This window comes from Triturus cristatus, chromosome 2_2, assembly GCF_964204655.1.
Source record: "Triturus cristatus chromosome 2_2, aTriCri1.1, whole genome shotgun sequence".
Taxonomy (NCBI): domain Eukaryota; kingdom Metazoa; phylum Chordata; class Amphibia; order Caudata; family Salamandridae; genus Triturus; species Triturus cristatus.
The window spans coordinates 331734088-331750268 of record NC_140582.1 but is presented as its reverse complement, the minus strand read 5'-3'; the positions used below and the strand labels follow the sequence as shown (position 1 = coordinate 331750268).

The 16181-nt window shown below is 47.5% G+C and overlaps 1 protein-coding gene across 4 annotated transcripts in view; it reads left to right on the top strand.

The window, feature by feature from the left end:
* Nucleotides 1-16181, top strand: part of NPNT (nephronectin) — a 236636-nt gene that overhangs the window by 138133 nt on the left and 82322 nt on the right. For all 4 annotated transcript variants that reach the window (XM_085641403.1, XM_085641406.1, XM_085641405.1 and 1 more), the window contains 2 exons: nucleotides 4769-4888; nucleotides 12152-12271. In XM_085641403.1, coding sequence (XP_085497529.1) covers nucleotides 4769-4888; nucleotides 12152-12271 — 240 coding nt within the window. The remainder of the gene's footprint in view (nucleotides 1-4768; nucleotides 4889-12151; nucleotides 12272-16181) is intronic.

Genomic DNA, 16181 nt, shown 5'->3' with positions numbered 1-16181 from the left:
CAGCTCACTTTTAAAGGTGCAATACCTCTCTTTGAAGGCTCCGCCACAGACCGCTGCAGTGCGCTATGCCACATCCGACAGGATAGCCCGTACAGTGACCGGCTATTCGAAATCCCAGTGGAGTCCCAGCACATCGCTGGCTGACGCGCAGCACTGTCGCCACAACAAACGGTCCCAGTTGTTCAAAAGTTCCAAGGTGAGTCCTTTTGCGAGTCCCTCCGCAGTAAATACTGCTGCCTCCCTCCCCTATGCCTTCGTAGATACACAATGGTTGTTGGCTGCAAGGGGGGGCGCCGCGATGTATTTTCGTACAAAACTCCAAAAGTTGCTGTCGATCGCGGTGCACCAGACCGGCCCCTCTCAAGATAAAAAGGGTTCGACACAGCTAGGGTACGTCTCACAAAGGATTTTATTCTCTACCGTATATATATATACAGAGAGCGAGAGAAACAGAGAGCGCGAGAGAGAGATGTATATTCAAATTGTTCAAGTGTATATATACACACACACTTATGTATGTATATAGTAAAACAAGCATTGGCATTGCCAATAGGTCTCACCTTTGGAACCTTATAAAGTGTTTAGCTATGCAGCACATTATCCTGGGTGCTACAGCATCTACTGTTACTTAACATGCCACTGGTGATGTGACGAAGTTAAGTACAACAAGCACAACATAAAGTGGCTGCCTGTGCTGGAGGAAGATGCTTACGTTAAGAGACTTGGCCCATGCACTCTTCAATTCAATCCACCTCACCTCGGTTTCTCCCAAGCATGAACCAGTGCTGCAGGTATTCACCAAATGTATTACAAAGCCTTGTTCACCATTTCCTATTGGGATGTAAATGGACTTTTAAAGACCTGTGAAATGTTCTGGTGAGGCTGAGATAAGCCCATGGAGCGCACAGCAGTTCGTTTGTGTGTGTGTGTGGTTTTTAGGTCTCGCCTGACCCAGCGCATGCGCTGGTCTGGCGAGACTTATTGAGAGGGCTCCAAAAAGTGCTACCAGGCCACCCTAGAGCTACAGTGCATGTGCGCGGGCGCGCGCGCCGCGCTTTACCGCGATTACTTTCACTTTCGCGGCCGCACGGCCGCTTTGATGTTTGATCGTAATCGCAATCACTTTCACTTTCGTGGCCGCTTGGCATAGCCATTAGGTCTCGCTTTTGGGACCTTATAAGTATTTAGTTATGCAACTGTTGCAATGCTAAACACTTATAAGGTCCCAAAGGCGAGACCTATTGGCTATGCCAATGCTTGTTTCTTCTGTCCGGGCTGAGACACAAGGGGGATGGGCTTCTAAAGCCTGCTATGGGCATATATCATACTCTCTAAATGGCAGACAGCCAGAGACGGGTGCAGTCGGGGTCATGGAGGAGCAGGGACACAATACAATGGGTTGAAATAATGAACTGCTAAGACTCGAAGAAATGTGTGAAGGCAGTGAAGTTAAAGGCTCAAATAAATAGTAAAAGTATCTGAGAAACAAAGAAATGTAGACAGGCGCCCTCCCGCAAAAAAATGCATTTAAATGCACTGGCTAAAGCTCGGAAACATTAGTTATATGGAGTCAGTTGCCAACACGCCAGAAAGTGTGTGCAGACAGGGAAAGTAAATTAAAGGCCCAATGAAAAAAATAAAGTTGTCAGAGAAACAGAGAAACAAAGAAATGTGTAGATGGAGGCAACAGCTTACTGCGGCCCCCAAGTTTCAGGGTGCTTCAATCCGGCGATCCGCGGAGTACAGAGCTGGCTGGCCTCTGGAACGGGTTCTAATGCAGTAGTTATTTTGCCCTATCATTATCCAGTACAATGTGTCAATATAAAAATAAATACCTCTGCAGGCATGCTGGGGGGGAGGGGGCGGTGACAAACTAGCTGGTGAGAGATGGCCACGTGTTTTTGGCTGAGGGGTATTCGCGCTAGCAAACAAACGCCGGCCTCTGATGCGCTCGAGTGAGTGCCTGATTGTGCCCCGAGGGGACGGGCCATTGCAATGTTAACAAGCGCCGGGCTCTGATGCAATCAAGTGGGTCACTGCTAAATGTGCCCATGTGTAAAGTAACTGGTGCTCATGTTGAGCATGTTATGGTGAGATGACAATAGCAAAGAAAAAAACGAAGCGTTGCCTTAATCGCTCTGAAAGGGAAAAAAAAGCCAGGGCCAGCACGAGCGCCATCTGTTTCCAATTAACAAGAACGTGAGACGCGGGCTCGATAATTGGAAACAGATGACGCTGATGCTCACTCTCGCAAGCGGTAGGCCGTGGGCGGATGCAAAAGTGGGACATGCACATTTGCATCCGCCTTTGCCCAATTGCGTGCTGCCTTTCTTAGAAAGACGCACGCAAAGGCCAATAGCGTGTGCACTAAAACAAAAACTCATGCATGAGCGTGTGGTCCGAGTTGGAAGTCCTTACAACAAGCCTCGCAGAGCAGCGCATGTGCGCTGGCTCAGGCGAGACCTAAAAAGACTTATCAAATAGCAGAAACATGGAAATCAAATGCACAGTGAAGGCTACTTGTTTTTATGCCAATTTGCCTAGCGTACTATCAATAGTACTATTGTAATTTTGTGCTTAGTGTAACCTGATGCATCTTTTATTTGTGGGCACTAATATTCGTCTGACTAAATATATCAGTGGTATCAGTAAGCCTGGTTGGGCATTTTAGGTTCATCGGACCCACATTTAAAAAACGTATGTATTGTAGTAGCCTGTTTAGTTAATGGCATAGATCATCAAGGAAGCAGGAAAGGGAGCATGGTTGCTCCCATCAGCAGCGCTAGTGCACACCATTCAAGCACTAGTTTACAAAAGCTATGTCTCAACCTCCAGAGATGAAAATTAAATGTGTCAAAATGTTTGAGGTTACGCCTGCATTCTTAAGCCTCTGAGGTGGGCCGTGAATGGTGCAGCAGCACATGCTAGATTGTGCTTACTAGTAGAAATATGTGACGAAGGGGATGTTACAATCTGGTTTTTAGCTGAATAAGGTTTTTTTCCTTTGAATGTCATTCAACCATGCTTTGAACCTGTTTCTAACATTACTGAGCTACACTCTACAAATATCGAATAAGTGGTATCATGCAATCAGTAGTATACAGTAATTCCTTACCCAGTAAAGGTCATGTGTCTTTGGCAAATACCAAAAACCAGACATCGATGTGTTCAGATCTCTCCCTTGCATCATTACAAATCGCTTCCTACATTTTAAAGAACTGGATTTGATTTTTTTCAATGAGGAAAAAACATTTTGGGTAAACTATGATTGGTTGCTGCCAGGTTTGCAATAAGCGTTGCTCAGACAACATTTTTAGGGTGTTAGCCTCATATTCAGATGGTTTCATTTGGTCATTAGCCCCATGTATAGGTGGTGATTATTACTTAGCCCTGCACATATGAGCAGTGGCAGCCTGCATGTCTCGCGGGTGGCAGGGGTTGTGCATGGGGCAGTTTAAATATATTTTAAAAAATAAATGTAAATAAACTTACCTTGCCGCCGGGTCCGGCGTCTCTGCTCCTGCTGTCCTATTGGAACAGGAAGCAGGCACCACTGACCAATCACAACGCTGCAATGCAACCTTGTAATTGGTAAGCACCCAGGCTCCCCTGACCAATCACAACGCTGCAATGCAACCTTGTGATTGGTAAGCACCCAGGCTCCCCTGACCAATCACAACGCTGCAATGCAACCTTGTGATTGGTAAGCACCCAGGCTCCCCTGACCAATCACAATGCTGCAATGCAGCATTGTGATTGGTTTTGAGCGTCCTGGTTCGACGCTCAACCAGGGAATGGGGGCCTCGGCATGTTCTCCATGCAGGCTGCCTGCATGGAGAACGGGGAAAGTGTGCATGACTGTTTTGGGCGGCCCAAGAGGGCCGACAAAACAGTCATTGCGCACTTAGGAGTGGACAAACCACTTCTTACCTGCCCTGCTCTGAGAGCAAAGCAACCTCGCCCACCCACTCACAAAGCAGCACGAAGCAGCATAAAATAATAATAACTCAAAGTTATTATAATTTTATGTTTCTACTTCGCACGATGCTCCCCCGCCATAGCGGAGGAGCTGCCACTGCATATGAGGCCAATGTGGCTTTAACTTAATACATTAGTGCCTTTTGTGGCTGGCTTTTTCTCACCATGCACAGTGGGACTTTAGTCCACTATGCACAGGTTTTTATTGGCGGCATTTACTGCCCATTTATGATGGCAATGGTGACTTCAGCTCCATGAACAAGTAATTTACGGAGAGTAACTCTTTCCAGCGAATGTTGTCAAAGATTAAGACTTTGATGGTGTGTGTGTGCTGACTGGACAATGCCTCTTTAGCAGTGTAAGTTGATGCCTCTCCTCAGGCCTGCCCTGCAGAGCCATGCCTCTTGAGAGCCAGGATTGGAACCACTGCCAGGTACCCGCATCCAGTTCATAGACATGTGGCGCCCGCCCTCTGACTATTCACAGCATATGGAGTCACGCCACAAGGATGGCTTTTATTCATTTATTTTCTTTTGTGGGTTGAGGCTAAAGGAGCTTAGTGGAGATGACATAACTGTGTCCATCCTGAGTAGCACAAGTCATCAGGCCAGAATTCAGAGGACCCCACTGCTTCTACCCAAGTGCACGCACAATGCACCCATGCAACCTTCCATGCCACTCCCTCTACGATAGACCGAAGAGCATTAACTCTACATGCGAGGTCATAGTCTAATGCTCACTCACATGCATGTCTGGTTCTTCCCCATCCCATGCTCCGAACTCTCTCCAGATCTCAACGAGTGCGGCCTGAAGCCCCGCCCGTGCAAGCACCGCTGCATGAACACCTTCGGGAGCTACAAGTGCTACTGTCTGAACGGATACATGCTGATGCCCGACGGGTCATGTTCAAGTAAGTTGGCCTAATTATGCTTTCTGGTTTACTTTGTTCTCTTTTTCCTTTAAAAACAATATATGGTTACAGCTGCAAAGGAAATATATTTGCTACAGTGGAAGGAATAGTTTTAGATGTCATTTTGCCAGCCCCTGTTTTTCCCACACAGGATATGGAGCTGCTCTTTTCAAAACCAAATATCCTAATATGAAGTGCATGCATGTCAACTTGTTCTTTGGCATTTGAGAGTGTTATTGAGACCTGCTTTTTTGTTACATATTTTGGCACTCTGAGCTTTGTACATTGTAAATAAGTTTATGACTGTAATACAAGAATGGAAACAAAAACTAGGCCTGTTGCTCACACCGGACATGGGACAACTTGAGCTCTTTGAAACTGTCTAAAAGTTGTAATCACTTTTACACGGGGAGGAGGAGGTGCAGGGGAATGTTTTTATAAATCATGTTCACATTTAAGGTGCGTTGCAGTGTCTTCTTGCAGGTTTCCTTCCATTGCCCGTGGACACACATTCCCAAGGCAGATGAGAGTCTGTAACATGGCCGCCCCCTGTAGTAGGCCTGTAAATATTTAGTCATTAACACCAACAGATGCCTCGTGGCTCCCAGGTGGAGGCGGTGGCGCTGCGTATGGCTGCCGCGGTGCCGCGCCCGGAGGTTGAAATTCCTGTCTCACAAAAGGAGATATTTTGAGCACCTGACGAGATAGAAAGGTCTCCCTGAGGCGTGAAAGGTGGGAAACCGGCCCACAGGTGCGTGGAAACAGCAGTTTGAAGTGACTCATGTTCAATCTTAGCTGAGAGGGGTAAGGAATCAGTCATTGCGGTGACGTTTTCTGCATCGTGTGTAGTGTGCTGTGCTAAAGAAACTCAAAGTAGTGCCCGCAACTAAAGAGACTTTGGCCAGACAGATTCTGGTTGTGGCTGGGTCTTTGAATAGGACATTAGAGCCAGAAACTCATGGTTCAGGAACCCACATAACTGAGGCCTGAAGGTCAATCACCAAGTGTTAATGTGTTAATAGGAATGCAAATTCACAGATTTCAGACTCCATTATAATCAATGTGGCGACTGCAGCTGGCCAGAATAAGGCTGTGCTCCGTAGTATGAGATAAGACTATACGAGCGATACCACTTGGACTCATATATGGGGACAGGCACTTATTTTTCCTCATGAGATATTTACCAAGTGCCAGAGAGGGAAAAACAAACACAGGGGAAGGAGGAGGGAAACGGCTTTTAGAATTCGGACTGAGCCACGCATGCCGTTTCCCTGCAAGCGCAACAACGCTTGCCTAAACCACGCATCTGCCTTAACCAAGCATATGCGTGGTTAAAGCAGATATTGGCCTAGTGTCCGGATGGGCGGGAGAGGAACAGGAAGCATCAGAACAGGAGCTCCAGATGCCGACAGGGGCTGGGACCAGGTTAGGGGGGGGGGGGGTGGATTTAGAGGTGGGGGCGGTTTTAGGGCTCAGGGCAGGGGGGGCTGATATTTTCTTTTTTAAAGGGGGCAGGTTTTTAGGCTTCAGGGTGGGGGAAGGGTAGGCGTAGTTTTAAGGGCAGGAGTACATTTTAAGGTTCAGGGCGGGGGCTTAAGATTGGGGTGGTTTTTGGTAGTGGCGCAGGGTTTTAAGCATCAGAGTGGAAGAGGGGATGGGGTAGTTTTATGGGCAGGATAGTTTTAGGGCTCAGGGCTGGGGAGTGAGGTAGGGGAATAGGATTTTAGGGCTTAGGCTCAGGAGGGTGGGCCAGGTATTGGTAATTAACCACCCATATCCCTTTAGTGAACATGCCTTTACAACTAAAATCATTTTAAAGGCATGCTTGCTAAAGGAATGTGTGGTTAAGACACATTCGTGATTGTGACCGCATTGTAGAGGCACGCGTGGTTCAGGCCTGCGTGCTTCTGTCATACAGTCGAAGGAGGAGGACAAGAAAGACAGGAAAACGGTCACAATGGGAGAAAGCAGGAATGTGCAAGAGAGATAAAGGTACAGGATGTGTCTGGTGGGGGATTAAAGAGGCTCGGGTTGAATTAAGACTGCGCATTGAGGCACACTGGCATTTAATAGCATAGGCTTCTGAGCAGAGCTTTAGGCACCGGCACTCGTTTTACAAATTAAGCACCATGATGCACCTGGAGCTTCCATAGGCAGCAGTACAGCCAGAAACCTGCAACGGGTACACCCAGGTTGCTGCCCCCGTTGCCCTATATTTCACCAGCCAGAACGGCCGCTATGGTGGATGTCCTGCCAATCACTGGTACCACACGCTTCACCCTTGCACCATCTTGTTACGCTGGGCTTGTGCGAATATGCATTTTAAATAAGCTGTCCGGGCTGGTATTTGTAAAAAGAATTGCTATTAAAGAATGAAATGATAAATTCCCCTTCCATTGATTCATGATAATATAATAGCTACAAAACAGTGAAATTCGCTTTTGAAGTGTCTGGAATACCTTTTATTTGCCACTCAAGCACCCACTGCCTCGGTCGTTAAAGTGAGGCTGCATTTTAGGTGATGATGTCATTGTAGGTTTTTGTTGAGATTCATTTATGAGGAGTGAGTTCCTCTCTCAGAATGTTGTAGACACCCACAGCTTCTGCCTTTACCCTGACTCTGGGGGGAAGTCCATTGCATACGGGCAGCAGGGGGTCTGCGATTGTTTGGATTGTCATGGCCGGTATATTTCTTTTGACTGAATTGAAGAACATGCCCACATTTTGAGATGCACACAATGGCCACCACAGATAGGAAGACAGATTCAAGTTCAGTTGGTCTAGGAGTTAAATACATCTCTCAATTCATTATTTAACCACTAAACATCCCTTGTGTTGATTAAACAGCCATTGCGACTTATTTGGCCCAAAATGCCCGCATTCTGTACTTTTTGTCTACCTATGCCCACATGTCCATGATTCCTTTGGGGAAACGATGTGCAGTGATTGGGGTGGGTAGAAGAGACTTTCCATGGAAAACTCTTCCTATGACTCCAGTTGACCCTACCTAAAAAATGTCTCCATATGTGGCATGCAGTGTAGGGTGTGAGGCTCAATGGTTCGTGGCAGCAACTGCTGGGCCTTCCAAAGTGAAAAGGTGATGTTCACTCCTCTCTCTGGGGGGATTGGTGCTTTTCGTTGTGAATACATCTCTTAAATGGAAAGTAAAAATAAATATATATGGCAAGCCAGATCAAGGAACCGCATTGGCAATAAGATTTTAAGACAAAGTAGAAAATGCATTGAAACTGCCCAATCCTGTCTGTCAGATTCTGTGGACCTGCTATACAAGGGCCATTAGTGGCATGGCTCTGGTCTTCAGGTGCACTATGGGTGTGTTGGGGTAATAAGGAATACTTTTTTTTCCTTCTTGCCATGCATGCAACTGAAGCTCCTCTACTTCCAAACGAGGATCGAGTGTGTCTAAGAGGGACACTGAACACACGGTCCTCTCTCTAGATCCTCTTTCATTTGTGCTGCAATTCTCCACAAATAGAAACAAATTCCTCCGCATTCTCCCCTCTCTCGCGTAGGCCCTTGTATCATGTGACACTGCGTCTGGCATGTCCCAGAGGAACGTAGCTGGACCCCGCTAAGGCCAGTGGCATGCATGTGACTTTTATCCACCTATTATAAAATCTGAATATAAGGGCTACTGTGGATCAACTTCACCAGTACTAACTCAGATAAGTAACGCATACAGATGAAGAAAAATGAGTTAATTTTTTCATATATAACCATATACACATGTACCTTCTCCAACTTTCAATACCAGTAGATTGTAGGGATCAGGTTTTAAGCGTTTCATAAAGGTAAAGGCTGTGAACTTTCCCTCCAGCGTTATAATTTAATCTGTATATTTTCCCTTTCATAGGAATCTCAGGTGCCGGACTCTTTCCTTGCTGCTTCTATTAAGATCTGTTTAGCTCTAAATGTGCCATGTTCGCAGACCTTAGCTGGCCCTGATCCCTTTGGAGTTTTGTCTCCCTCATTCACAGAGGTGGCTAGGAGGGCACCGCTGTGACTCGTGGTAGGGAGCGCGATGCAGTCCATGCCTCACGCGGGCATTGGGAGTGTGAGTCAGCATGGCAATGGGGGAAGGTTGGAGAGCCCAGTGCCATGCAGCATAAGTAGACCTTTTCATCAGATAGTACAGGGAGGCAGTTGTAGTGGTTGGTAATCGAGAACAGAAATTGAACATATTGGTGAGACATATGATAATCCTCACCTGCGTATAGCTGGCTCTTTTTTCCTCCTTCATCTGTACATCTATTATCTATGTCGCAGCATGGCTTTCTTTCCAGCATTGCCCTGCTTTCAGTGGACTAAACCAGGTTACTTCATATCGCTCCACTATCTCCTGACTATTTATCAGTTGTTGTACAGGAGCAGAGAGCATCGAGTCCGAGCAAAATGCAAAGCGGATCACATCCCAGGAGCACAGTGAACCCAATTAGACTGCCCAGGACCCAAACATCACCAGAAGAAGAGTCCAGGACCGGTGCACAGGAGCAGTGGCCTCTGCGCAGGTAGAAGTGAGGCCCCGAAGGAAAGCCAGGCGAAAGGCTGGCGCAGGGAGCCAGTGAAGACCGTTCCCTGCAGAAGGCACCCTCTTGGAGACCCGGAGGGCGAAGGAGAGTGCTCTCAGTGGCTGGGGGGCGCCACCAGGAGCAAGAGGACACGAAAATGGAGGAGATTGGACCCCTGGGGGCTGAGATATGCCCCCCAGAAGGTACACGACCTTTGACCTTTGATGGGACCGACGACGAAGCACGTGGGGCTCCGCTGCCGGTCTGGAAACTGCCCCCGGGGTGGGTCAGGTCCCGGGGGCTGCCCCCAAGGAAGGAAAGTCGGGGTGCGCCGTTGTGCACCCCGTGAAGGCTCCCCCGCGGGATGCCAGGAGCCCACCCTGGCCCCCGCCGAAAAAGGAGGAGGGGGAGCGCCGTCGCGCTCCCCGGGAAGGTGGCCCTTGTTAGGGGGCCAGGAGCCCACCCTGGCCCCCACCGATGCTGAGTGAGGGGGAGCGCCGTCGCGCCCCCCCCCCCGAAGATGTTTGGGGGCCCGGGACCCCATCCCCGGGCCCCGAGGGTGAAGAAGGTGGGGGGAAGTACCATCGCACTCCCCCCGAAGAACCGCTCCATGGAGGATGCGGCGTGTCTGCCCGCTGGAGCGGGCAGACGAGAAGAGTCGTGCCGGCTCCCGCGGCAGCACGCGAGGGTGCAGGCCGGGCGGGGAGCCGGCGGGGGCAGCCGGGGGTGGCCTCCCCAGGCTGCCCCCCATCTCGGAGGCATGCGGGGGTCCCGGGTGGGACCGGGACCCCGAACATGAAGACGTGGAGGCGCGAGGGGCCCGGGTGGGACCGGCCCCAGAAACAAGAAGGAGCGGCCGGGGGTGGGCTCCACGAGCCGCCTGTCGGCACCTGGGGGTCCAGGTGGGACCGGGCCCCCCACCGAAGGAAGAAGATGCGGCGAAGCCGCCGGCACCGCCAGCGCGGCTCTCCCCGGCACAGCGGGAGAGCCGCTCATCAATTATGCAAAGGAAGGACCTCTAAGCGTCCCATAATGCCTTGCAAGGCATGGGAAGAACCTAGTTTTTGGCGCCTGGTGGCCCCCAGAGGAGGGGGTCACCCTCATGGGTGAAAGGAAGTGCATGGGGGCTGCAGGAGCATCGCAGCCTCCCCCAGCAGAAAGGAGAACAGTCCCCCCATAAGTTTCCTGGGGCATCTGAAATAATAACCCCTCAAGGGCTCAGCCAGCATTTATCACCTTCTGGGCTGGGACTTATGTTCTACAGCTGAGGGTGTACGGCGAAGTGCATCATGGAGTGAAGGGCTGAGTTGGGGATGTCTGAAGAAGGGAATCCCCTGGAGGTGAAGTAGTGTAACTGCACCGAAATGCATTTACTAAGGGTTATTTCTTTCAGAGGGACTGAAGTTCATTTGTTTAATGTGATGTGCTGGTGTAAGGTGATGTCATAAGCCAAGTTGGGTTATGTTGTCAGACAGTCCTGCTAGGGTGTCTGGCTGTATATGCGTAATCCTGTGATTTCATCTGTGATGCCTTTAGGGGCGGTAATTACAATGCATTCAAATGATCAACTAAGGTAACGAGTACTGTCATTCTAAAGTGTGCGTAAACATGGATTCTTGCTGCTGCGCTTAGGTGAAGACCCCAGACTGCTAGTCCTTAAGATATAGAGGTGCATACTTTATGGTCAGTAGGAGATGCTCAGTCAGGGTCATGTGTCACCAAGACAGGGTTACCCCTTTTTAATGCTTGTTGAGGTGATGGGGTGGGTCGCCACTGGGATGGTGCCAGTGCGCAGGGCCCTCGCTCCAGGTTATGTTCAACTAACTGCATTGGGGGCAAGTTGATGTGCATACATGGGAGTGGTGGTACTAGACCCCACCCCCCCTGCGGGAGGGGTGGAGATGTGATGCAATGTCACAAAGTAATTCCAACAGCTTATGTATATTTGTAAATTGGTGCATGGTATTGAGTAGTGTGTGTGTTTAATAAATGTACTCTTACTTTTATAAAGCAAAGTACAGACTGGACAATCAATTATTGAGTGTTATTTTTGTGCACCTGCAAATGGCGATTACTAGCCCACACCACCTCCCTTCCCAGTGAAGAACAAATGTAGTCATGTTATTTGTGCAGGCCTCACAGATGCTGCCTCGTTTTCCAACAGATACCTACCGCCTGTGGAACTGATCTGTCAAAACAGGACAGTACCGGCAACCTCCCATTGCAAACATTCACTGGTTGTGGCCCACTACTGCTTCTTCCCATGACCCTCAAGTTATAGCTTTCATTGCAAATCCACTGTATGTTTTCCAGGTCTTACCGGCGGTAGGGCTGTTGGAGGCTGTGTGTGTCGCAACTTGTCCTTGTCAACACATTGAACATGTAAGGCGTATATTGCAAATTCATACACTATGGCCGTTCTAATAAAATGCATAATCATTTATAAATTCCTGCTGTCCTGTGCTAAAGAAAAGACTAACTACTGCCTATGAGCCTGCTGTAAAAGTAGAAGGAAGCCAGTGGCCACAAACTCCGAGCTCTAAGTACAATACACGGTAGCCTCCTAGGCTCCCAGCAGAGCCCTTCTCCAGTTTATAGACTGGATGACTTCCATGGTAAGGGCTCTCCTTTAGATAAGTTATGCCTAACCCTGTACAAAGACAACAGAACAATCAGCAGATTTGTTTGTGCTTTTCGTGCCTGTTTAGTGATGATTTTCCTTTAATTTCTCCAGATGCCCTAACCTGTTCCATGGCAAATTGTCAGTATGGCTGTGATGTTTTGAAAGGGGAGGTGAGGTGTCGCTGTCCTTCTCCAGGGCTGCAGCTGGCACCTGACGGCAGAACCTGCTTGGGTGAGTAGTGAGGTACAAGGCACGATAGAGTGCATGCAGGGGGTGGGAGGAGAGTGTGATGTAAACGTTTGTGCCAGAGATTATGTTGGGAGTTATATATGTCTTCGATGAAGCTCCTTATTTTCATGTTTCTATTGTCAACCACCAATACCAAATTTGCCCAAACTTTTGTCAAGGGCATGAGGCATGAACAGCAGTACAATCTTAGCTGTGCTTAAAAAAATTCTAAAACCTCATTGTCTATCTTCATGTTGATTACTCGACTGCATGATGCTGAAGTTCCTTATCATTTTCCTAGTCTGTACGACTTCTAGCTCCTCTTTAAGGCCTGTAGATTGTTTATGCACGTCCAAGTCACCAAAATGCTGGCTGTAGGAGAAGTGACATCACTCACGCTTTGAGCCCAGAGACCATCTTATGTTTGACCTCTTATCCCACCCCCGGCCCCTAGACAGGCTTTCATTTGCTGTGAAGAGATGAGAGAAGTGTCCTTGGGGGGGAAACGACTTCCTTCTTAGCACCTGAGACAAGGGATATCATAGGTCAAACAAGAGGTATCATTGTATACCGCTGGCAAAACATAACTACAACACATGGATTAGATACATTTATAGCAAATCTTGTCATTCATCTCACCAAATGAGGGAAACTCATCTAAGTTGAAATCCCCGGTCTCCTAGCACACTTGTATATCAAGTCCATACCACCTCCAGGAGGGAACATTCATGTTTCTAGTCCATCTTTTTTGGATGAGATGGAACCCCCCCATGCCAGAACCTTGTAGTTAAAGATCCGTCTAGGAATCTTCCCAATTCAGGCCTTTACCACTGCATGGTGGTCTGGGAACTCGGAGTCTGACAAAACACGCCCTTTCTGCCCTGCAGTGATCGAAGTGGTTGAACATGTAATTCTATATTGTCCAGCCTATAATGGTCCGAGGAAAGAGTGGATTTTGCCACTTTTTCATAATTTGGGTCTGAGAAATTACAGCATATCCTGTAGAATACTCAGAAGTAATACAAGCCAGTCCATTGCCTTTGCACTCTCAGAATATTTGATGTCTATGTGATGGTTAAAAAACGGTGTCCCTCTAATGCTGCTGTGCACATAACGTTTAAACATTTTTCATCCTGGTTTTATGGTAATATATTTAGTCTGATCTTTTTCTCTTTTTTATATGCTTAGTATTTTTTTTTTAATGTTTTGTATTTATGTATTTATCTTGCTCTTTTATGACTTTTAGACCAAAATAAAAATAAAGCTGTTGATTCGTTGTTTCTAGTCCACCAGTCTGTGGCCACATTTGATGTCAGTCGTGTCTGTTCTGCCCTCTTGCCATAAAATGTGCTTGATTAGATTGGTCCTGCAATTGTGAGTCAAAACATATTAACCGTAGTAGTATAGTAAATCTGGTCACTGAACTCCATGTAATTGTGGTAAATATTTCGAGTTAAAGCTTTGTACTGAGTTGCTCTGGCTCTTCTAGTACATTTAGTTTTTGAGTGTGAATCTGGGTTGTTCCAGAATAAAATGCTGCTATTATTCCACCGTCCAGTGGTTGGGTCCAGAAAGCTTCTTCAGAATAAAGTACAGTTTAATTTTGGGCGTTGACTCTAGGCAGAGCCAGTCTGACTCGGAACATGTCTCTCATGTCAGGAAGTCCCTACTCTGACTCCCTTTCATGACCAAATAAGATTCAATATATTGTAGAGGCAATAGGTGGATGGTGCTAGGGTTCATGCCAAAAAGGGTCAGGACCCAAATGTTGTGGTTGGCACACGCCTCCCAAGTGGCTACACCCAAGAGCCACTGGTTTAGAAGCAAAGATTGGGCTTGGGGGGAGCCTGATGATCAATAATAGTGTTTCGGAAAATAATTCCCAAGATCCAAACTACTTTTCATAGCATCATGTGTCGTTTTGACTCTTTTTTTTTCCCTTCAAAATGCTTTATTGATTTTATACAAGAACAAAACAAAACAGGCATTCTGTTGCAGGGTTATCATAAGCATCTTAGGTAAAAAATTTTATATATTTCAGTCCTAAAACAGTAAAACAGTGTGTCTGGCTTGCTTAATCCAGAAATACGCTTCTGGGCCCTGTTATCCTCTCGGAACCGCAGAGACGAGACATCAGACAAAGACTGCTCAAATCTTCGGACTGCACAAGAGTCTCTGCCTTGAAAAAGCCCTCGGCCAGAGGGCCATCGGCGAAACACGTGTCGGCTGCTCATCTTTTAAAGAGTATTTCTGGATTAAGAATTAAAACGACACATGATGCTATGAAAAGTAGCTCGGATCTTGGTAATTATTATCCGAAACACTGTTATTGATCATCAGGCACAGACCTCCTCCCAGGCCCAAATAAGATTCAAACTGGCATTCTGGATGTATGAATGATACTTCCACTTTGGAGCTCATTCCCTTAATCCGAGAGCATCACTGTGCTCATCTGGTCCGACCGTGCAGTCGGGTCCAAGTGTTGGTTACAATCTACCGCCCTATCCCCTCTCTCTGGCTTCAAGACAGCTCCAAATTTCAGAGTAAGAAGGCGCCAATGGACCTATTTGCTGGGTTGTATGTTCTAACAGAAATTACTCATTCATTCATGCATTCATTCTTTCAATATGAGAGGTCGCTCTTCCTCTCTTAGATTCCATTGCAAAGGTCCAGAAACCATTCTCAAACATGTTCAGCAGCTGTAGTTCCATTGCCTTCTCTGAAGCGTTCGGCACATTTCAGATAAATCGCTTTTTTTACTTCGACATGTGTAGAAGTGGTGCTAATCAGAACAAGTTTGGGACCTAATACGTTTTTTACTTGGTAGTGCGTCAGGAATCGTTGCTGATGTTGTTTGAGTTGTGCATTGTAGGATGTGGGTTTTTTCTCTTGCATTCACAGAGGCCTTACGAATATTTCAGAGTACAGGGAGTGGCCCCCAGGCATCTTACTCCTGGCTTATCCTTCTGGACTAGTGATGTAGAAAGTGCGAGGTCTGCCTGTGTCTTACTTTACTAAGTAAAGCACCTTTCACGAGGACGGCTGTGCTGTGGCATTTGCAGATGTTAATTAGTAACCAGATATTTTCTTCGTCTAAGATCAAGCCCTGGGCAGCCCGGTCAGTTATTAATCTTTTCCTATGAAAGTGTCATTAAGGTAATTGTAGCTGAGCGGGTCAATTCACGTCCAAATTAGCTGTGGCTGGAATGTTCTGAGCTCGGCGGCTATAAACATAAACCATACGGAGCATATACTTTGCAGATTTTTTTTATATGTATTGGAAATAATAGCGCAGAAGGAGGTTTGCCAGAGGAGATGGTTGCTGGTGGAAGTATGCACGTTCCACATAGCTGAGCAGTCTGGATGGTTATCTCTGCCGTTTGTCAAGAAACGGTGGTGATGGCGGAGGGATGGGAAGAAGTGAGCAGGAGGTCAGTGGCTGCAGGAATGCGAGCACTGGCCCTGGGCCACCCTTCAGTGGGAAGAAGCCAAATTAAGCACTATGGAATGCTCGGGCTCGCTCAGCCAGTCAGGGGGATTTCTAGTGTGCGGGCATTAATTGCTGTTGTTTGCCTGCTTTCTAACCTTTCTGTGATGAGTGGACGCGCTTAGGCAGGGGTAGGAGGCAGGTAGGAAAGTGATGTTTGGGGAGCATGAGGGTCAGGGGGCGGTTGGTAATAGCCTTACTATCCACGAGCTGCTGGGCTTTAATGGTTGTTTATTGCCCTTCCTCCATTAGCACAAGCTGCTGGGCTTTAATGGTTGTTTATTGCCCTTCCTCCATTAGCACAAGCTGCTGGGCTTTAATGGTTGTTTATTGCCCTTCCTCCATTATCCCAAGCAGCTGGGCGTTAATGGTTGTTTATTGCCCTTCCTCCATCAGCCCAAGATGCTGGGCGTTAATGGTTGTTTA